The sequence below is a fragment of the Argopecten irradians genome, chromosome 12 (genome assembly GCF_041381155.1).
Source record: "Argopecten irradians isolate NY chromosome 12, Ai_NY, whole genome shotgun sequence".
NCBI lineage: Eukaryota > Metazoa > Mollusca > Bivalvia > Pectinida > Pectinidae > Argopecten > Argopecten irradians.
Genome location: NC_091145.1, coordinates 23,286,142 through 23,311,042, shown reverse-complemented (window position 1 = coordinate 23,311,042; position 24,901 = coordinate 23,286,142). Strand labels below are relative to the sequence as shown.

At 35.1% G+C, this 24,901-nt stretch overlaps 1 protein-coding gene across 1 annotated transcript in view; it reads left to right on the top strand.

The window, feature by feature from the left end:
- Nucleotides 1-895: 895 nt before the first annotated feature.
- The window catches only part of LOC138336322 (uncharacterized), a 68,757-nt gene continuing 44,751 nt past the window's right edge, over nt 896-24,901 (top strand). Inside the window, exons 1-4 of the mRNA XM_069285760.1 lie at nt 896-1,639; nt 17,762-17,819; nt 20,518-20,625; nt 23,262-23,389. Of these exons, the coding sequence (XP_069141861.1) occupies nt 1,511-1,639; nt 17,762-17,819; nt 20,518-20,625; nt 23,262-23,389 (423 nt within the window). The 5' untranslated portion in view covers nt 896-1,510. The remainder of the gene's footprint in view (nt 1,640-17,761; nt 17,820-20,517; nt 20,626-23,261; nt 23,390-24,901) is intronic.

Below are 24,901 nucleotides of genomic sequence, written 5' to 3'. Positions count from 1 at the left end.
GTTTCTTTACGATATCAACATTTTGTATAACAAGCAAAATCTTCCTTGTTATAGTTGGTGGGGAATCCTGTTAGATCCCCGCACCTAAGCAGCCAAGTGAGAATTTTCCCCCCAAATCGCAACGAAGAACAATGCCGCGTTGGAAACCTGAATGGCTCGCGCTGCCAGTTTTTGGAATAAACCAAGAATGAAAAGAAACCTACGTGTACATGTGGTTATTTCTAGCTATATCGATGATATACTAAAGGTTCATCGTTTGTTTTCTTATTGAATTTCGTACTAATGCATCTCCCCTCAAAAATATTGTAAATGTTCTGTTTATGTTACAGCTCTCTTCATTGCTTCCGAGTAACTATAAACGAAGTTTTAGCTCTACTCTATCTTAATATGCGACAAATCTTATGTTTCTGCGTGTGTGTGTTGTATGTGTGTACCATTCATCAAGAATATCTTCTATCGAGACATAAATAACAATTAACACATAAAACGTCGGATAATCCGTTTATGGCGGTATCAGATGTAAAACTAAGACCTGCTAGCCTATTATATAGTTTTCCTTATCGGGTGGCTGCCCAATTCGACATGCCATTTTATTCATGTCACAGTCTGTAAGACGACGCCCGCTCAACCTATCAAGTCACCATGTTCATATTGGTACAGAACGCTGGCTTGAGGACACACGATTTCAATGTTGTCAACCTTGCTGCCTACATTGCTTATCGATACGAGAACAGAATAGGGTTATACATGTCATACCATGTATTGATCGGCGTTAGAGGATGCGTTTATTATACAATATATAACATGCATTATTCCTCTAAACCTGTTAGAGATGACAATCTTGTCATATGTCATACGATTTATGTCGCGTGGATCAATACTACTCCACACCTTCCTAACAAATGTTACTATGCAAAACAAACTTCGGTAATGTAAGTCACATAACACCAACAAAGAGCAGTACTGATTTTTAAACTGGATTGCAACTCGGTCAAGCCTATCTCGTAAATGTGTTCCTCTTCCAGGTCAAGGTCGACCCAGAACGGAGGCCGGTATTGACAGAAGTACTCCATGCGGTTCACATGTAACACAGGTGTACTATCGATAATAACACTGTCATTTTACGTTGTTCTATGTTATTAGACTTTCAATCCGGGTAATTTTAAGTCATTTTCCAAGACAGCACGTGGAGAGCTGTGTTTCAGTCTACATCGATCGGAGCCGGTACCTCGCCTGCAGATGGATAACATACAGTGACAGATGACCAAACAGCCACTCAAACCAGCAGTTACATTAACGGTGCTAGCCATTACATGTGAATTATTACGTCCAATGATAAGAGTGCAGCACCTGCGACTACACCCGGCAAATATGGATCATATACCTGTCATTCCCGCGTAATGGTGACAGTTAACTGCCATGGTAGCTAGACGATATCGCCAAATTTCGTGTGTTGGTAAGGTTTACTGATGATTTATATGAATGATGACTTTGACAAGCATTAGGAAGAATGAAGAAGCTTACAATGTGTTTGGAGTGGATGACGTTTAGACTGTGGTATACCATACTGATATTATTCCATGGATGCTGGGGATGTATCAACACTAACCTGTCTGAGTGTCAGCTTTGTTCTACACAGGTACGTACATACTGTATTAAATGACAATGCTTAGGTCTTAGTCACGTAGTTTATGTGTATATCAATATTATCATCAGCAATGTATTACTTTTCTATCACAAACACGCATACACAAGGAAGAATCTACCCACTATCACATGTTATCATAGGTATTGTACATGTCATATTACTATACAACACCACTCGAACTGATCCTCACATATTTGTGCTTCAAAATACATCACTGAAAACTTTTATTTATTCATGACAACTTTGGTACAACTGAAAACAGGAAAAGTGTTCACTGGACCAGAAATGAAGCAGTTATCTTAAAAATGCATGACTATTCATATTCAGACATCGCTGACGACTGTAAAGGTTTTTTTTTTAAAATAACCGTAAGACCTCATGCAAGTACACAAGTCTGTATGCAGTATGTGAAAACATTCACAAAATTTCAAATGCATACACACACGGACACATACTTTGATGTAGAAACACGTGTACCCTACACCTCCTCGTATCTGATTCAGTTACGTCTATCATAGACTAAACAGTAAGTTACACCTCGCTGACTTAATCAGTCGAGGGTAGAGTTTTACAGGTTACTCGTTTTCACTAACCCACAAAATGTATTTTTATTATAAGGATGTATTGTGTAGCTAGATTACTGACACTTCTAACTAGAGGGTTACTTTAAATAAATACGCTTTGTAATGACATTCAGATTTTACTCACGAGTAGTCATATTCGGTTGTGGTAATTTAAACATGACTCTATGTGCAATTTAATAACTGATAGCTAATTTGTGTATATAATTCCATCCTCTAAAGTAACTGTTAAAACCGACATGTTGCCAAGGGATGTTTCACAATGGATCCATATACATAGGCTTTTATTTTGTGTACATTTAGAACACTATTTTTACATTGATATTAAAATGAGATAAGCAAACAGTCGTCCTTCATAGTATTGTTTATTAGTTCACGTACTCCATCAACACGTGGATTTACAACCCGTGTTAAGCTCATAGACTGCAGTATGTTAAAACATTCCGAACAGAAATACTCTCTATATATTCTCATCTATATTTTACTAAATGTTCTAATCCTTTTGTTGTCCTTCTTTCTAAACTATTCATGGACGGCAATATGTTAAACAATCCAAACAAATTATTCTTTATATATCCTCATCTATACTTCACGAAATACGGTGGTGTATTCATTACTTATCATTTATTGAATACAAATGTACATAATTTGATTAAATTGAATACAAGGAGTGAAATATTGACGTTTCAAAGAATCCATTCGAACACTTACCTTAGAATAGTCACAGTTAACGGATGTCCAATGGATGTCTGTGTTTTCCTTTTGTGTCCTAATCCTTATAACTAGTACTGTTAGACTGTGGTCCGGAACATGAGGTTTTTTTTGTCTTTTTTGTCACAATCTGCATGGCTTTGTCCTTCTTAGGTGTTCGGAGCTTCAATTTATTTTACTCCCTCACTTCCCGCTTATTTGTAATTTTACGGGTAGCATAATGAAGTCTTTTCCATTTCATTGTATTTATGTACCCACACATAAAACAATAAATACACAGACTTTGAATCCGAAAGGATAAAACCTTGGAATTACCCAAATATAACTCTTTTTATCGAAAAATTGCAACGTTTCTGCTTAATGGCGATTCTTACTATGTATACATGATGAAATTGCTCAATTTATTGAAGTTACTTAATCGCTTAAGGTTGAGAAAATTATCTAACAAAATAAGAGATGTCTTATTGCTAAATTGTATTGTATTTTTACGAAGATTTAATTATATTAATAAAATCATGAGTAGAAAAAGAATATTTTCTGCGACCTTTTGTTATAATTCCGTCATACTATTGATGGCCTAGCTTCAATAGAACAATTAGCGTAAACTTACATATTCGTGAATTAATCATTCATAATGTACATTTAGCTTCCGTGCATCTTTGAGAAACATACTAATTGTCCCTTATATCATTCCAATTTGCAAATTCTGCTTTTCCAAGTCTAGTAGCTTCCCTGGAACTGTCCAGTGTCAACTTAGTCCTTGTTTGGAGACTCATTGGTAATATCCACGGATTGAGCTTTTCCATTTAAAATAAAGTTCCGTACATATTGATATTGTACAGTATTTCAAACGTAGATGTGTCGGAATTGACTGTCTAGCGAGTCCGCAAAGTTAAACGTTTATTATCACAAAATCCTATTAATACCGCCTGACTTTGTCTATATTTGGTTTCTAATACAGCTCGGCTAATTGCCTTTTCATATGGAGTTTGATGACAACGTACAGCTATACAATTTGAAGGCATATTGGATATCTGTTCATGTAATGTAATCTTTTTTACCATTTGCTTTGATATCAATTTTAACAGAAACGTCCACATCATTTATCTTTATATATTGTTTATGATCATAGTAATAAAAAGCTTATTATATTGTTTGTTTAGTTGTAATTATATTCTTATTTTAATAATTCTGTACAGTTGTTTCATATCATATCAAGGATTTCAAGCAAAAAATGTTGGTATTTTAATTTTGTCATACGCAAATGATCAATATTGGATATATGTGAACAAAACGTATTTCTATTTCTTTCTGACAATTATTTGATCACTCTTCAATATTTATGAAAATAAATCCAGAACATGCTGTCATTCTCTTTAATATTGAACAACGGTGGCGATAGAAATAAAATCGAAATCGACCACGATAATATGATCATGATAGCAACAGGTTTTGTGGCCGAGAAAAAGAAAATGACATTTATCGACCACGATAATATGATCATGTATCAAATGCAGTGTACTATTGCCATTTCAATTAATTTGTTTCGTAGTTTAAGAAATATTTCTGTAAAATGTTAATTTTGACAAGCTATTTCGAAAATTTAGAGATGTGCCTTGTCGGCTTAAGGACAATCGTACCGAAAAACGGAAAGGCAAACTTTTAAACCACAGCCCAAAAATGTTTTCAAACTAATTTTAACATTCTTACTAACTGATAGTTTTTTCTCATACTCCAAATACCCTATATGAATGTAAGGTATTTTCGCTATCTACAAAAGTGCGTCATCAACTTTGTGTAGCAATTTCTAAAGTGAATTAATTTCTATAGACGCTAATAAAATAATTGTTTACAATTTTCATATATACATATCGTCTAATTAACTTTGTTAATACTGCTCGCTGGGTGTTTAAATAAGCCTGATTTTAACGGCAAAAAATCGGCAGATTATTAGAACTTAAATATAGTTATTGAATGTATTGCTAAAAGATCGCAGTTTGTTACATTTATGTGATAAAAAAAATCAATATTTCTTGGAGGAGAATGCTTTAACATCTCCTGTGTGTGTAAATCTTTATTTAGCGCAGCATGTTTATGTGTATGTACAAAGCCTTGCATCACAATTCATAAATCAAGTCTGGTTGTTTAAATCTGTTAGGTAATATCGCTACGGTCCATACCAAATATTACTAAGATTAATATCACGAAAAATACTGATAACATCACATCGATGGACATTACCCTGCCATTAGTGTCACCAGCAATATTTAATTTGAATAAAACCTTCAATTTGAAAATATGAAATCGGAAATTCAAGAGGTTTTAATGCCTTTGTAGTATGATGCTTCGTGGACAATTGGCGTCTAGTTGTAAATGATAACAGCTATGTTATAAACAATATGCAAATATTATTCATGAATTATTCATAATATATAATATTAACATTTATTGCAATACATATATGGTCTTTGATGCGTGACTTATCGATAAATCATTTAAATAATACCGGAGAATCATTGGCAGTCTATATGATATTTATGAAATTAAAAAAGTGTAACGTTTTATCTCGCTCAAGCTTGTCAGGCACGTTAATGTTATGGAATAAGAGCGATTATTAATGCAGAAGTAAAATTGCATTTTGTTATCTTTATATTTCCCGATTATACTGAATTTTGCGTCATCCGAACGGTTTTGAGAGAGTGATACTATTGTTCCTAAGAAAAGTAACATCTGGTTGAATTAATGAAATATCGATTTCAATATGATTATGTTTTAGTTAGAAATATCATACAATATAACAAAAATAACATATACATGATAAACAAAGCAATAAGTTTTCTGATATCATGTCAAGGTGACGTCTAGACGGATTAATGAAATACACATTACATAATATTGTATATATATTTTAGCATCATGTATTCCGCCTTTCCATATTACAGAGTTAGCTCCCATGCGGATATGTACCCATTGTTACGTCATTATTTTGTGGGCGCAATTCGCATCGTTTTCCTAGATATAATTGGCGTTACGCTCGCAAACACATGACATCACAATCAATACCTACCTGCAAGGACAGATAACTCTTCGATATACAAATACAGAATAAAAGTATAAAATGATTAAACTGATCATGGGTTACTCCTATTTATCATATTTGGTGTCCTATCACCCTTTGTCTTACCATCAGCAGACAATATGCTTTTGTCTTACTATCAGCAGTTATTATGTGTCCCCCCTTTTGTCTTACTATCAGCAGACTTTTGTCTTACTATCAGCAGACATAATGTGTGTCCCCCCTTTTGTCTTACCATCAGCAGACATTATGCGTCCCCCTTTTGTCTTACCATCAGTAGACATTATGCGTCCCCCTTTTGTCTTACTATCAGTAGACATTATGCGTCCCCCCTTTTGTCTTACCATCAGCAGACATTATGCGTCCCCCCTTTTGTCTTACCATCAGCAGACATTATGCGTCCCCCTTTTGTCTTACCATCAGTAGACATTATGCGACCCCCTTTTGTCTTACCATCAGTAGACATTATGCGTCCCCCTTTTGTCTTACTATCAGTAGACATTATGCGTCCCCCTTTTTGTCTTACCATCAGCAAACATTATGCGTCCTCCCTTTTGTCTTACCATCAGCAGACATTATGCGTCCCTTTTGTCTTACCATCAGTAGACATTATGCGTCCCCCTTTTGTCTTACCATCAGTCAGTGACATTATCGTCCCCCTTTTGTCTTACCATCAGAACATTATGCGTCCCCCTTTGTCTTACCATCGTTACGAACATTATGCGTCCCCTTTTGTCTTACCGTCCCCCTTTTGTCTTACCATCAGTAGACATTATGCGTGTCCCCCTTTTGTCTTACCATCAGTAGACATTATGCGTCCCCCTTTTGTCTTACCATCAGTAGACATTATGCGTCCCCCTTTTGTCTTACTATCAGTAGACATTATGCGTCCCCCTTTTGTCTTACTATCAGTAGACATTATGCGTCCCCCTTTTGTCTTACCATCAGTAGACATTATGCGTCCCCCTTTTTGTCTTACCATCAGCAGACATTATGCGTCCCCCTTTTGTCTTACCATCAGAACATTATGCGTCCCCCTTTTGTCTTACCATCTCAGCAGACATTATGCGTCCCCCCTTTTGTCTTACCATCAGCAGACATTATGCGTCCCCCTTTTGTCTTACCATCAGCAGACATTATGCGTCCTCCCTTTTGTCTTACCATCAGCAGACATTATGCGTCCCCCTTTTGTCTTACCATCAGTAGACATTATGCATAACCATGTTGTTTTTGTCATCGGTAAAAGACAGAACAGATAAATGATGCGGCCTTTCCTACTATTCTTAAAGCAGTTTTAATGATTTGACTTTTGTGTACTTTCGTCATTGCTAGATTATTGATTACACCCTATATGGCGCCTATGTTATTAACAGTTAATTCTACATATGATCAATTTCACTTATCTGTATGTACTTAGTTTTCACACTTAAGAGTATTGTCGTAAAACTATAGAGCTTACTCTATGTATGTATCTTTCTTTAATGATGCTCCGGTTTACATTGATAAAGTGTACTAGGGCCTAAGCTTTATAAGAGACAAACAGGAAACGATAATTAAGTACAATAGAATATTGTATAACTTTAACATAAAAGATCCCTAATATAAGTGTATATCCTTGTATGGTACAGATCACCACGTGCTGTGAAACACCCTTTCTGAATTTTGTCCCTGACCCATTTTCGCAACCTCTAACAGAACGTTTAAGATATTGAGAAACGTAAGATCGGGTTTCAATCAACCAACAAACGCTGTTAATAACATATATGCACGCTATCTGCCAATACAAGTCAAGGATTCGCCTGAATGCTTGCCATTTTGGTCCTCAGTTTTGTTTGTGTGTTTGTTCCAAGACCATGCTGCATACATGAACACTTTTTGATATCAGTAATGTTAAAAGGCATGATTAATTAGAGGTTATGCATGAGACACTAAATATAGTTGATGGCTGAAAATACTAACCTAGGTGAAACAGACACCCGTTAAGGAATTCAAGGACTTTACCTTAACCGAGATTCTTTGTTAATAAGTACTTATTAGATCAAATTACTTTATTTCCATTCTACTGGGCAATATAAGGCTATGAACTCTAATCTGGTCAAGCGTATGAATATTTAACGTTTCCGCCGCGTCACAGTCAATGTATACCATGTATACTTAGGTATAACGGCGAAATAAAAAAAAAACGGTCTTAACGTTGTGCGATTTTTGAAATCCACTAGTAATATCGTGTTGACAAAATAGCATGTATTGAAAAATATCATCGCATAGTATTCATTTCCTCGCTTGTTTCAAACCGTTTTGTGTTGATTTTTATTAAGATGCTGATGCTATGGCTGTTAATACTAGCGCAAGCGGGAAATTCAAAAGATATACGTGAATGATTTTGAATATGAATGATCTTAATGAAAATATAAGTAATAAACCTTTACAAGATTGGACATATAGTTGATATGAATCCCATCCGTCAGAAAGATAAATATTCATGGCGCCCTAACGGACGCCACTCTATTTATCGTCCTTCCGGATGGGCTTCATATCAACTGTATGTCCAATCTGGTAACAGTTTATTTCTTAAACGATTCATTTTCAATATACACGTTAAGTACTTATTTTTCCAGTTTAAACTACTGTTACTTTTCAAAATGTAGCATATCGAAGGATTCACTTCGGTATTGATAAGTCTAACAATGTCACTACCCACCTGGTTCCTGGCTCCCCGTGCGAGATGGTATTAATGACATCATGAATATTCATAAATGATTCATGAACTTTCAACAATATTAGCAGATTGTGGTTCATGAAAAAAAGTTCATGAATATTCATCAAATGACACTCATGATCTATTCCTGAAGTTTTATGAACCCATGAAACATTCATGATTGTTCATGATCAATGTGTCAAGAATCATTCATGAAGTTTTATGCATGACTTATATTCATTAAAATTCTTCAAAACGAATGAAAATGTTTCATTTATTTTTAAGCATTTTAATGAATATAAGTAATGCATAAAACTTCATGAATGATTCTTGAAATGTTATTTCATTCATTTTGATGACTTTTATTGAATATCCACTGACTTGTCACATGACCACATTAGTCACATGACTTCTACATAAATTTCCGCCAAAACAGCCACAATCCAAAATGGCATTGTATCTGTTGGCATGTGTGAGGAAAAACATTATTCATCTTAAAATGGACGTTTTGGCACATTAATGAACGGATTATTTCATTCCTGGATTTCTTTAAGCACAGATGAACACTTCCAGTAAGTTTTGATTTATTTGCAGTTCTTTTTTCAACATGAAACTATCATGTTTCACACTGATATTGCTATAGTGATTATGCATAGATATTGGTTTGTGAAGTTTTGTCAAATGTATTTGAATTAAATTTTCAACATGAAACTATCATGTTTTACAATTATAGGTTTATTTTGGACAAATACTAATTAACTTGGAATGTATTATGAAATTGATTGATGTGTATCAGTGAAAACAGATTTTGTTAGCACTTATCTGTGGCAGTATGAAAATATAATGAACACAGTAAACTGTTGGTGATCCTCTGATGTTATATATCAATAAATGGATTATACTTATTGTCTTAAGAATCTGTTTAATCAAATATTGAATTGATTCCAGTAGAATTGTCATTGGTTTGATAGAAAATTTCAATTCTGGACCCCCGTACAGTTCATGAAATTTAGATGCCGCTGACTCCATATTGCATTCATTAAACTTCATGAACATGACACAAGTTCATCAATATTCATGAATTTTTCCAGTTCATGAAGTTTATTTATATTTATGAATAATTTGTGCCAGTTGTACTTCATGATTATCACGAATAAACTTTCATGATAATTCATGATGGTTTTAAATTCATGAATATTTTTAAAATATTCATGAACTTTTTTTTGAATTTTTATGAATGAGTTGTTCATGAATGAACACGATTTCATGAATAAAAGATTTTCATGAACCTTCATGAATTTAGGAATGTTCATGAATTTTTTTCCCTTAAATTATTCATGAAGTTTTCAGTTTATGAATTGTATGAAAATATTCATGAATAATTGAAAAATATTCCTGAATCTTATCCAACGTCTCGCAGGGGACCGATTACCAATGATATCAGATTTCACATTCCACTTGGAATATTCCTTCTTTGCATATAACAGAGTTATATCCCTTGCGGGTACGTATCGATTGTTTGACGACACAAATGTAAAGGCTAATAACTTTGTGATATACAAATACAGAAAGTATTCTTTATGCTTATTAGAAAAATGTTTCATTAGAATGAATAACCAAAACAAAGTGCCAATATCAGGGTAGGATGATTCAGGATTACAAGAAGACAATGGATTTTATGATATATCATCAGCATACTAACCATAAAATGGTATGGAAGTCAAATTTGTGGCGAGATTAATAGTTTGATTTTCAGCATCAATATGTGAGCATTGTCGTATTTAAAACCACAGGCGGTGATTAATCATAGACAATGCTGGAGTAATATGTTATCTAAAATCGATCTTTTAGTCCGGAAGCATGGCTCTTCAACTTTTTATCACCGCTTGTCACCACCTAACCTATAAGTACGATGACTTTATTAAGCAATAGCTGTAATAACGTCATGTTACACGTACGTTAATTAAGTACGGGAATGGTTTAAACAATATCTCTAGTTAAGTTCCCTGTTAAAGGTGTTATATAATACAGTGATTTACACGAGCACTGGAAATTATCTCAACACACAGTCGGAAAGAACACACGACAGGTCCGGGCAGATAAATTTAAAGGAGACAAACGAAGGGATTAATACAGAATCGAAAATAATAAACATGATCTTCACCATGGTACCGGTAAGACTCCAAATGTCGGTTAAAGAGTTACGATAGCGAGAACTATTTACAAGTAATTGTTACAACAGCATGCAGTGAGATGGAAATTATTAAATTGTTATAATCGTATAATTACATAGGTCTGTCAAGTGGAAACTCGAGTGCTCAGATTTTGGTTTGTCATTGTGAGGCTTGCCGAGTTATTATCAGCCAATATATGGACAAACCACGAATATCTCTACCCACGAAATATCTTAAAGCTTCAAAGAAAGTACTCACGAACATTTCATATTATACAGTATACAAACACACATATATGGTTTGTCTGAACAACGAGAGAACCTGTATAGGCTTATCCTGTTGTTTGATCCCTTTTCATATTTTGTATGAAATGAAAAATGTTGAAATTGAACGGCGAATAGAAGGAACACTGAAATATATATAATGTTCGAGTATTAATGGCGCTCTTGTACTCATATATATTTATATGTATCACTAAATGTTTGTACTTACACGTAAGACATATATTTTGATATTTCTATCAAGCCTATTTTCAGTATAAGAATTTCAATCCTTTCACAAACATTTTAGTAAGTTTATGTATGAAATAATTTTGGGTATATCTAGGTCATAACCATTTTGCTGTTTTCTGCCACTCAGGTAGATGGATGGAGTCAATAACTGATTTATGTAAATCAAAGTCATAAACATTCTGCTATTTTTTCATCCAGGTAGTTGCAGATAAAATCGACACCTTAATTATCTAATTTACATCTACTCTGCTGCTTTCTGTCACTAAGGAGTCTACTAATGAATTCGGAAGCTGACTCGTTTAGGTTATGACATTTTAGCCGCTTTCTATCATCCAAGTAGTTGTGGATGAAGTCAATACCTAACTTATCTTGTTCATAACCTTTCTGCTGTTTTTGTTACATAGGTAGCTACTGATAAAAAAAGACAATACATGACTTATCTAGGTCACATATCAGTGTTCCTTGACTTTTATCACTGAGGATGAATTAACAGTAGGCGTTACATTGATATTTCTCCATAGGTTTCTTCAAACAACTGTTAACAAAATACTGTCCATCCGATGTTGTTTGATTTCCCGATTTTAGTTCTAATACATATTTCAATTTTCTGTTGGGCACTTAAGACTTGTTTAATATTATTAATGATAATAATTATATAATGCTAAATAAATATTCCTCGATGTCGAAAATCGCTGGGGCTTTAGACCTGATCGTTAATCGCATCACAACTAAAATGTCATTGCTTGCCGCTGGGATTGTGATCGCGACTTAAAATCCATAGTCGTATAATCCTGTATTACACAAAACCACAACTGTCGTCCATTGTCCATGGAGGTTTTAACATCATCTGATATCTTGATCTGAATCGAGTATTATATTCCACAAAACATGTTTTAATCTTCTAATAATTTTTAATGACGCCTAAGATTTAAACGATGATTAAAATTCTAAAAAAATTTATCATAAATTGAATAACTCTGATAGCCTGAACAAAATTCTCTCTTTCTTGTTCCTGTTCTCTTTCTTTGTCTTTTTTTATCATAAATACGGATATACTAGCACTTGCAGTGGTATTGTTTTCCGATGCAGTACAGCGTCGTTTTCTGTATTATATTCTATGACACCAGACATGGTAACACCTCAGGTCAAGTATCCCTATATGAATGTGGTGACTGTGTCAATACGATCGATACAGTGGAGTACAAGTTCAAACACCTCTGGCCTACCGAGATATAATCTCCTACAATGGAACGTAAGCTATGGCAAAAGGGTCATTTTATCTTAAATAAACAAACGGTTCTTCCTCAAGTATCTTATGTCTTTATTACTTGTGCCCGTATAATGCATGTATAAAGCCAGTCAGTGAATTAGGAAGAAAACAATTGTCTACTTGATAAACAAAAAAGGCTTTTTCCGTTCACGCATCGTTCTTTACCACAATCTTCAACATAACATAAGCATCGTATACATCTATCATTTAATCCTCCCGTCATTGGTAAACAATGACTAACACAGGAAGCTGCCGTTCAACAAAGCAAGTGCACCAGGGTTAACGTCTGTCAGCTTGCACTTGTTTTCATATAAAGATAAATAATCGAAATGTCTGCCAAAATTTACTACCTGGTGGCGATACCGTAACCTACTTAGCACAGTAGAAGTAGAATCAAAGACACAGAAAGCTTTGTAGCATCACATTCCCAATGTATGCATACATCGAAAAAATCAGAAAAGCCTTATAAATGTATTTCTTATTATTTCATTTCTAAATTGTAACATATATCCCAAAGACTGTGAACATGTCAAAGTACATACTATAGATTGGTTGCAACTACCAGAAGTTTTATTGCTGATCATTTTGGTACTAACTGCGATTAGAGGTCAGACTATTCATTGTGTCCCGTTTCACTACTTGAGTAAAATGTGAGAATGTATGATAAGATGGATTGTATTTAAATTTGCATAGTGGTACCTGCGATAAAACAGAGAGTGTAAATCCTTCATTAATTGACTGTTGTCTCTATATACAAAAATAACTTTTTTCCTATTATCCCTAGTTTATATCTTGCTATTCTATCACTGTATTTTTGTGCAGTTCTACTGGAAGTAAACATTTTTTATCCTCATCCACATCTCGTTCTCTTCCTCATTCTCATCATCATCATCATCATCATCATCATCATCAATTCGTTCTCTTCCTCATTATCATCATCATCAACATCATCATCATCATCATCATCATCATCATCATCATTATCTCGTTCTCCTCCTCATTCTCATCATCATCATCATCATCATCATCATCATCAATTCGTTCTCTTCCTCATTATCATCATCATCAACATCATCATCATCATCATCATCATCATCATCATCATTATCTCGTTCTCCTCCTCTTTCTTTTCTCCTCCCTTCTCTCCCTTCTCCTCCACTAGTATTGGGTTGTGTGTTTAAACGTGTATGAGCGGGGTTATGCAAGTGACCGAATGGAAAATATTACCACCATTTCCTGAGTTCTCATTTGTCAAAACATATATAGACATTTACTTATTTCAGCGAAAATTGAAAAATACAGGGTATCGAGAGATGCCTAATAAAATAGTAACGTTTTAAACAATTGTATTGCCATGGTAACAAAGAAGAGGCTTCTAAAGGATTGAAATAGGACTTTTGCAATAACATCTAAATACAATTGTCGATGGATTTCTGTTTTTTTTTTTCATTTAAATGAAAAGATACCACATTTTTTCTATTGTGAAAACAAATTGATGAACGATAAAGCCACAGAATCAAGTCCATTCAATAAATATCTGTTCAGGTCTATTAGATTTCCAAAATATTTTTTGCCGATATCGTAGTTTTCAGATAATAGTTAGCATCCTCAACCATCTGTCGTATCTATATGCATCTGTGGTGACGTTTACAACACACCTTTTTTCTCTATTGACGTCAATGCACTCACATTTTCTTCTCAGAACAAAATTTCAAATTTTCACCGTTATATTACATATTTTCTGTGCTTGCTGAATATAGGTCAAAAGTTGAAGTATTATGAAAGTGAAACATGACTTATGGTACATGATGTCTATCATGATTTCGTTCAAGGTCACTATGGTATTGAATAAAAGATATGTTTACAATACTGTTTCCGCTATGTGTCATTTTGATGAGTGTTCGACAGTATTCTACTTTCCTGGGCACTAGCATTGCTCAGAAGATGACAAGGGATGCCACAATTTTACGAGGTGTCATCGACTCCAAGACTAATAACTTGCTCATCTAAGCTTATTGATTTTAGAAGCGTAACATAATGATTACCCAGCCAACATGTCGTTTAAGCAATAAATATAGCCCAGGTAGATCTGCGAGTTCATTAACTCCCATAAATAAAGGGAAATAACTCTGTTATCAGAATAAGCAGTATGAAGATAATGTGGTCATTGAGTGTAAATCTCTATGTGTATTTAAGTCTTATACAATTTTATCAGTTACCTTAAATAAATGACCAAATCTGGTTTGCCCCTTTTTGGCCCCTTAATCCGTCGATTTTTTTTAATTACGTGAAGAAAGTTATATATGTGGCAAAACTGGGCGAAAAATATGTGGCATAACTGGGCGAATTTCGACATGTTATTTTATCATCAGTTTTGATGAATAAAGCTATGAAAGTCATTCAACCAAATAATCATACTGTATTATGATTTACAATACAATACAAAATAAATAATGCAAAACACACTATTTGCACTGTAAAAGGTTTTTATGTTTACAATATATTTAAATGAAGACAAACCTACAGAAATCACTTTAAATCACAATTATTAAAACCACTGTAAAAATGTGAAATGAAATCGTAGACCTCAACCTGGACCACATGTACTCATTTCACTGCTTTGTAGACATAAATATAACGATATTTGGCAGTACTTCCCAATATTCCTTTTGAGCTTTTATATGACATTGTAAAACTAAACCTACGCATTGTAAGTAAATGTGTTGTAATTCTCAAGATGTTGATATGTTTTTCTTGATTCGTGAGTATGACAATTACTGCACACATATACAGGATCTTACATGAGTGATCATTTAATATGAGATTATATAAAAGTCAAAGAAGTTTTTATTTTTACGAGCCTTGGCGAGCAAAAATTAAAACTTCGAGACGAGTTTCATAAAATCATATGAAATGATACAGATTACTTTTTATCACATAACCACAAAACCTACATTACAAAGAATTTAACATCGAAATGTATTCCGAAAATCCAGCGATGGCCGCCATTTTGTCTCCCCGTCCTCGTAATCCTGACGTCACGTCATTTATTCCTGACGTCATTTTATTGTTTCTGTCTGACTTCACAATGAATTTTCATGCAATGAAAATCGTTCTATGTCATATTACACTAGTGACATATGCAACAAAATTACATGAGCGAAATTACTGGATATCAGGCGGATTATGTGATAAAACTAAGTAATGACGGTCTACTAAACCTATTATATATATACAAGACCAATACCAATAGGCAGAGCACCATTCCTTCAATACAAACAACTTTTTCATATCAAAACAAATATCCTTAACAAGAGCAAACACATGTTTATTTCCATACCAATGGTTAGCATTGTGATTATCAATGACGATTAAAATCGCGAAATAGGAAGAGACATTAAGACAGTGTAGGCTACAAAACCTGCGTGTTTTCTAATTGTTGACTCACATAAAATTGATGTTCCAAGAAAACGTTGGTACCAAATACCATGTATAGAGAAGAGTAAGTACGCACGCCCTGGGGAATCGACAAACTAGCTATGCGATATTAATGATGTGAAGAAGCAGACATTCATATAATAACAGTTTTTAGTAGGCCTATGTGGGCGAGGTTGACACCAATCCTGTTCTCCTCGGGGCTAAACCTCGGCGAAAACAGCTTTAACTAAATGTGATGGTGATGAGGTTTGTCTCGGCTAAGCAGCATACATTTTATTATCTTTTTACAATACAGGCGAGACCAGCTAACGCATTTCTCTGTGTAATCGTCCTTCAGATAGTGATGGTGTGTCCTTTTAACTAAAAGGAGTTAAAATAATGATGAATTATTTAACCATTAATTCTATACTTCTCGGTTGTTGAATTAATAGAGGATAGTGGCATTACAAATACGGCCATTAATAGTCGTGTTTTGTCAGAGCTGATCAAGGAGAGAAATATGCGCCTTATAAACTTGCAGGTCATGCTTGGGTATGAAGGGGATAACATGGAGAAGCTGTTTAATGTGTTTCACATGACGAATGTTCCATAATGCTTTAGGAAGCCCCCTTATAAATTGTGATATCCTCGACGCTACCTGATTCTCTGTCTAATTGGTGATTTGCATAAGAATGTATAGTGCGGAAGAGGAAGAAGGTGGAGGGGCAATGATAACAAGAAAGCTTTCTTTACACTCTACATTTTGTTTTATTTTGAATTTTGATCATGGTTTCGTTAATATGGTATGTTAGTACATGTATGTGTTATTTTGTGTTCTATATTATAATATACATGAATGTAATATGCCCACTTTTGTAAACGCTTTTGAAACAGCATATGTCTCATCTTATTCTGCATTCAGACAATGCAACTCATCCTAAATCTGCTCGAATCAATCATTATCATTTAATCCATTCTCAGTTGAAATAAGCCTTGATTCATTTTACATTAAAATGTATCATTATCTAATTGATGGCCATACTTCTGTCAATAATTACTTTCAGATTATTATATTTCAGTACAGGGCTTCCATGTTACTGTTCAATATCAATTTCTATATTTCTTTATCTCATTTTGATATATGGTACAATGTATATTGATTTTCAATTTTCTGTACTTATATCTAGATTTCAATATGAATAAAATGACTTCGATTACATTATTTTAGTTCTATTACAATAATTAACTGTAATTACTGATTTATTTATTATAAGCTAAAGGCTTATCTACCACATTTTCGTGATTGTGTTGCTCACATGCCAATATTAACATACATCATCCAGCAGTTAACAGGTAAACTATTCTGAAATGATGGTCAGTAAAAAAGGTCGTAAAAAAACAAAGAAAACAAGCAATACGATGTAAAAGTACTGAGACGTATTCCATCTCTTTATATATCTAGAGTTACTTCCCTTTCGGCAAGGTCTCCTTTGTGACGTCATTTTTGTGAATGAAACCCACGTCCTTTTCCACATAAAGTATGACGTTACGCTCGCAAACACATGACGTCATAATAGATACCTATTCGAAGGTAGATAACTCTGTAATATGCAGACACGGCATTACGTCCAGGATGTCTGGGAATTATTGGGATATGATTTTTTTTTGTTACAGGAGGATGTTCCATGTAAGATACAGAGACTTGGTTACCTATGTATCCCTCCAATCCCAGGTATGTCAACTTGTCAGGTACAGAGACTTGGTTACCTATGTATCCCTCCAATCCCAAGGTAAATCAACTTGTAAGGTACCGAGACTTGGTTATCTATGTGTCCCTACAATCACAGGTAAGTCAACTTGTAAGTTACAGAGACTTGGTTACCTATGTATCCCTCCAATCACAGGTAAGTCAACTTGTAAGGTATCCCTCCAATCCCAGGTAAGTCAACTTGTAAGGTACAGAGACTTGGTTACCTATGTATCCCTACAATCACAGGTAAGTCAACTTGTAAGTTACAGAGACTTGGTTACCTATGTATCCCTCCAATCACAGGTAAGTCAACTTGTAAGGTACAGAGACTTGGTGACCTATGTATCCCTACAATCCCAGGTAAGTCAACTTGTAAGGTACAGAGACTTGGTGACCTATGTATCCCTACAATCCCAGGTATGTCAACTTGTAAGGTACAGAGACTTGGTGACCTATGTATCCCTCCAATCTCAGGTACATGTTTTGTAGGTCAACTTGTAAGGTACAGAGACTTGGTTACCTATGTATCCCTACAATCCCAGGTAAGTCAACTTGTAAGGTACAGTGACTTGGTTACCTATGTATCCCTCCAATCACAGGTAAGTCAACTTGTAAGGTACAGAGACTTGGTGACCTATGTATCCCTACAATCCCAGGTAAGTCAACTTGTAAGGTACAGAGACTTGGTTACCTATGTATCCCTCCAATCACAGGTAAGTCAACTTGTAAGGTACAGAGACTTGGTTACCTATGTATCCCTCCAATCACAGGTAAGTCAACTTGTAAGTTACAGAGACTTGGTGACCTATATATCCCTACAATCCCAGGTATGTCAACTTGTAAGGTACAGAGATTTGGTTACCTATGAATCCCTACAATCCCAGGTATGTCAACTCGTAAGTTACAGATATTTGGTTACATATGTGTCCCTCCAATCCCAGGTAGGTCAACTTGTAAGGTACAGAGACTTGGTTACCTATGTATCCCTCCAATCACAGGTAAGTCAACTTGTAAGGTACAGAGACTTGGTGACCTATGTATCCCTCCAATCACAGGTATGTCAACTTGTAAGTTACAGAGACTTGGTGACCTATCTATCCCTACAATCCCAGGTATGTCAACTTGTAAGGTACAGAGATTTGGTTACCTATGAATCCCTACAATCCCAGGTATGTCAACTCGTAAGTTACAGATACTTGGTTACCTATGTATCCCTCCAATCACAGGTAAGTCAACTTGTAAGGTACGGAGACTTGGTTATCTATGTGTCCCTACAATCCCAGTTAATTCAACTTGTAAGTTACAGAGATTTGATTACCTATGTGTCCCTCCAATCTCAGGTACATGTTTTGTAGGTCAATTTGCAAAGTACGGAGACTTGGTTACCTATGTATCCTTCAATCCCAGGTAGGCCAACATTATATATCCTAATATCACTGAAGCCAGGGCCTTAAAGGGTGCACGCAGTGACAAAATATAAAACGGCGGGAAATCCAAATTACAGTATTTCATGAATTTCCTTATAGACATTTCTTTTTTGGTCAGCAAATTACACTGGAAGTTGCTAGGGAAAGTTTAATATTTGAACATCACCTAAGAATATATTCGTTTTACAAAAAGGTTAAAAAAATATAAATATTTTTCTGGCGCTTTAAATGGATTTAAAACAATAATGACAACAGCATACGATATATAGCAACGATCAGTGTAATAAATAATAAAAATACTGTATTTCTTCCAAAATTTGAACGTTTGCAAATTAGAAAATTACCCTTGAGCTTCTGTCACATAAAGCGTTTACTCATAATCCAATTACATGAGCGCTTGAACCGTTCGGCAATATAATGAGCTTACTGGAAATCCTAGTGATTTTACCCATAACCCTCAATACGAATCCAAAATGGTTCCGGGAAATAAGAGCTGTTATTTTGTAGACGATTATGTTCAAGATTGGGGATTTCTTTTATTTTCACGTAAGTTTGACCCTTATAAGAGGTATAAACCACTGAATCATGAAAAAAAAATCAATCACCTACCTGACAGATTGTGTTTTTGAGTGTTTTCATTCTTCAAATGAAAATAATTAGATTCCAATTTTCAGGAGATTAAAATACATAATTTCTTGACCATCATCACCATATCAGTTCTACATCAACATGAACGTGCCTATTATTCCGACATTTGTATTTCTGTCTAAGCCCTTGCGTTATTCCATTATTGTCATTTTTCTAATTGGTACAAGTTCAATTTATTTTTGACATTTTATTTTTATTATTGATAGAAAAGCATTTTAATATGTTAAGCTTACATATCTTGGCGCAAACAAGAGCTTAACAACATCGATCTAGCAATTGCGTTATACAACATCTTGGTTTTGGTGGCAGAGTTTTTAAAAACACCACTCATGCTTTTCTTTATTTTACAAAGTGTCTCCTTTGTTTGATATGTATAATGCTATGCCTTAGTCAGTATGACTTTTTATTTGTTTGTCTATATATTTTGTGTAATATTAAATGTCACCATCCGGTGGCCATTTCACACAAAACTATTTTTTGTTGTTTATGTCACAAGATGGAGGATGCATAAAATGTACTTTGTTATTTTACTCTTTGGTAAACCGATTACATATTCTGAATGTAGTTGTTTAATATTATTTCATTATTTACACGTTATATCACAGACGCTGTTGAAGCCTGGCCAGGCACACCACACGGCTTAGATGCACACATCAAGGACGTCGGCAATGGGGTGTATCGGGCCGAGTTTACCTGGAACGCTCCGTATGACTGTAAGTACGGAATGCTACACGTTTGTTTTCGCGCAAGTAACCAATCGAGCAAGACATGCCAGACGATAAACAGGAAAGATAACACAGTCCCTACCAGACAAACAAAACAAAAATGTTAGTAGCCATTAAGTTACGTTACTTATTAAAGGTATGAGACATATCAAAAGATGGTTTCGTGTCTGTCTATCGTCGGTCAGTGGCGTAGGAAGATGAAACGTAATGCGGGGGAGTGGTGTCGCTAACAGGAAGATAATGAATACGCAAATAAAGGGTATCCCCTGGGAATTATTATGATAAAGAACGACTGAGATGAGTTTTACGATGGAATTTGAGGATTTTGCGCGCGCCGAAGGCGCGAGAGATTTTGGTGTTTGGCGGGCCGGGGGTCTCCCCCGGGAAAAAAAATTACGATTAAGATAGGCAGAGATGAGTTTTACGACACATTTTGTTGAATCTGCGAGGGCCGAAGGCGCGGGGATTAAGGTGTTTGGAGGGTCGGGGGTCTCCCCCGGGAAAAAAATTACGATTAAGATAGGTAGAGATGAGTTTACGACACATTTTGTTGAATCTGCGAGGGCCGAAGGAGCGGGATTAAGGTGTTTGGGGGGGGGGGGGGGGATTAAGATTTACGATGTATTTTGATGAATCTGCGAGCTCTGAAGGCGCGATATTTTGTTGTTTTGGGGGTCCGGAGGTCTATTTTGCTGATATTAAAGCGTTCTTAACAGGGTATTTTTTCGATTTAAAGTTACCTGCATTTAGAAATGATAATGGTGAGTTCGTCCTGTCATTATGCAACCCTGCTCGATCTTAACATACCGGATTCACACCATCGGCACATTGTTGTGTAACTCAAAGTAATAATGAATTGAAGACATATGAACAAATTAATCTTTTAAGAAGCATTATTTTTAAATAGTATAGTCCCTTGATGGACATGTCTAGTCTAGTTCGTGTGTATTGAATTTTCATTATTAAAGGTTTGAACATTACGTGCTTGAAAAATTAAGTACAAAAATGTGCATGAGGACCCTTTTTTCTTTCAAATGTGCATTTTTAAAACATTTCACTCGGCGAAAATGGGGGGGGGGCAAAAAGACATGTTTGCCCCCAGTCCTGGGGAACGGGGGGGGGGCATTGCCCCCCCCCCCCCCCCTGCCCCCCCCCCCCCCCCCCCCCCCCCCCCCCTTCCTACGCCCCTGTTTGTCACCAACAAAGATCGCGTTGTGACTCGTAGGTTTCCGGAGTTGCTTCGTGTTCAGAAATAACTTGCTTTGTCGTTGGCATAGCTAAATGACACACGGTCATAAAGCGACACCACAACAATATAGTGCAACACATTTTAAAACCCAGTTAAAATTTGTTCATGAAAGAAGACATTTAAAAAACTTTTTCTCCGATAAAAATAGCGACACGTGGTGTAAGCAGCTGTTAGTGGTGTAAAAGCATTAAACCAGAATGTGGCACGGATCAAACACTTTCTAGCCTTATGATCAGGTGTTATAAAGTGCCACACAATGTCCTCTATCTATTTATTGACTACAAATTATCCGTTAGTTCTGTAGTTTAGCCTCAGCGAGCAAAGTCTGACGGAAGCTTGTGTAAATTATACCGATATTAAAATTGGCTCGTGTGTAATTAATATTGTTGTCTTAATTTGAAATTCACAATTTTATTATGATATTCTGTTGTTCAAGGACATGTGTGGGTTAGTTATATTGTTTCAGCGAATATTCTGTAAAGCCAGTTTAAAGTGAACAGTCGGGCAGGATGGCTGAAGTCGGTAAAAATGGTGTGAATGTATCCAGTATAATTTCTTATGAAATAGAAAAATAAAATCTCTCGCCAAAATCCGTCTGCGTACGAAGAAATTAATTTAAAGTATAGGAATCCTAAAACGTCCTCCCGACTGACTATGTCCGTGGTTACATTTCCACGCAGCCTCGCTTTCAATGCTTTCAACTTTCCTTTATTTTAATGGTCAGAACTGGGAAACGTAAGCAGAACTTGGTCGTCGTATTAATATGTGAGAACTTTTGGAAGGCCAATGAACGCATTTAGACTGATTTTCTTTGCCCGACTATTCACTTTAATTACACGGGTCAAATTGTCGCGATTTTATCTATAAAGATTAACATTATATGTAAGCGGTTCTAAAAAATCGCAATTTGGCCTTCAGAGTCTATTTGATTCTAAACGTTTTCAGTATATCGATTATCAGATTTTCTTGATCGCTGCCATGTCAGAATTACATAGCGGAAAAGGAATTTATATAAGCTTTTTAAAGCTTGTTTCCCGATCCCGAAATGTGCTTATTTACTGTATGTTTCATTACATCAATCATCAGCCCCGCGACAACAACCGTACTGTTATTCTTTCCTACGTTGGTTTTTAAATTTTTACACTCGTCTCATTAAGTTATAACATATCAGACATCAAGCTTTCGATTCCAACACGATGTCACATGTGTTAATTTATAGAAAACTTAACGATTTCCACGCAATTCTCATTAAATTTGGGAGTTCAATGCTAATGTGTTTGATTGGTAGGAGCCCCGTAGTGGTAAGGTGTACCCTACAACAAAACAAAGGGAGATGTTCGTTATAGCTATATATAAGTAATGTTTGTCTTGACAGCGTCCATCAACAGTTTACAAGGTTTCCTGATGATGGTCCACTGCGAAGACAAGGAGAGTATCGGCCTAGCTCGCTGTTTCCATGCCAACCTGACCGATCACACGTGGGCGGACAGAGGACGCGCGCATGTAAGATTAGATTTTGATATGTATTCAATATGGGAATCCTGATACGGCAACATCTAATGCTGCAACACTGAAGCGCAGAGTTCACGGCAAAGTCTTGATAGTGTCCGTTTTTTATTTGCATAGCCATAAAATTTCAAAATCTTGCACCTAGTTCTGTATGTGCTTTCTTTTAGGCCTGCGTATGAAATCGTCAAAACCGGGTTTGTTTCAACAGTGTTCAGTTTGGATGAATCCATATTCGATTACCATCGATATATTCGATTACCATCGATATATTATCTTTCAAAACATTTATCTGAATGTTAGGTTACAATGTTGCTCTTAATAGTAGTCAATTTTTGTTAAACATATGATCTAATATGGTAAGTAATGTTTTGGATCATGGCTTTGTTATTTTGTTGGCTTCGTTGTTTTTATCGAGCACCTGTTGCACTTTAAACTTCCGTTTTCATTTACATTTCATGAGCTATTTGCGTCACCAGTTTCATATCGAAATGAATTTTAAAATAATGACTAAACTCCCTTTTTGAATTTCAGAATTGACAATAAAACTTTAATCATGAAATAATTGTTGTCTGCAGTAGCATCGCTATGTATAAATTAAGCGCATGATTGTTTTACGTGATATAGCTTAATCACGGTAATTCTGTACTGATTGTAAACTACTTGAGGTTCTTTTCAATTTTTCTCTATCTAGCTGTATATTTCCAAATGTATGGAAAATGGCTAAAGCTATGCCTCTCTTTAAAAACAGAGATAGACATTCTAAATCAAACTATCGTCCCATAGTGTTTGAAAGGGTAATGTTTAAGCACTTGCATAATTATTTTTTTGTAAAAAAAATATTTTATTAGTTTCAAGCCGGATTTATGCCTTTTCATTCAAAAGTATAACAATTAATTGGAATATACCATAACATTAGTCTAAATCTAGAAGAAAAAAATATACTTGTCTGATATTCTGTGACATTTCTAAAGCCTTTGACAGAGTCTGGCACAAAGGTCTTATAATTAAATTAAAATCATATGGTATTATTAAATAAATGATTTAGCTGATGAACTTCAATCAACACCACGTTTATTCCCTGATGACACTACCCTTATAAAGCCGTCATCTTCATGTCGTGAAATAAACACAGATTTAAATAGGGATTTAGATAAATTAAATCGATGGGCAAAAACGTGACTTGTTTCTTTTAATCCTAATAAAACTGAGGTAATTCTTATATCAAATTTTGATAACATTGACAAAAATTTGGATTTAATTTTTGATGGAACTTTTTTTAGATTTTAGTAGTTTTCGTAGACATGTTGGAGTCATTTTTTATTTCAAATGTTAAATGGTCTGATCACATCAATGAAATTTATAAATCAATTATGAAAAAAAAATATCTTAAGGAAAATGAAATAATTGTTAAAGCGTGGTGCTCTTTTAACAACTTATAAGTCTTTTTTATTTTACCTGTTCTTGAATATGCATGTGGAACGGATGCTCTCGGGCTGATTCTGATAG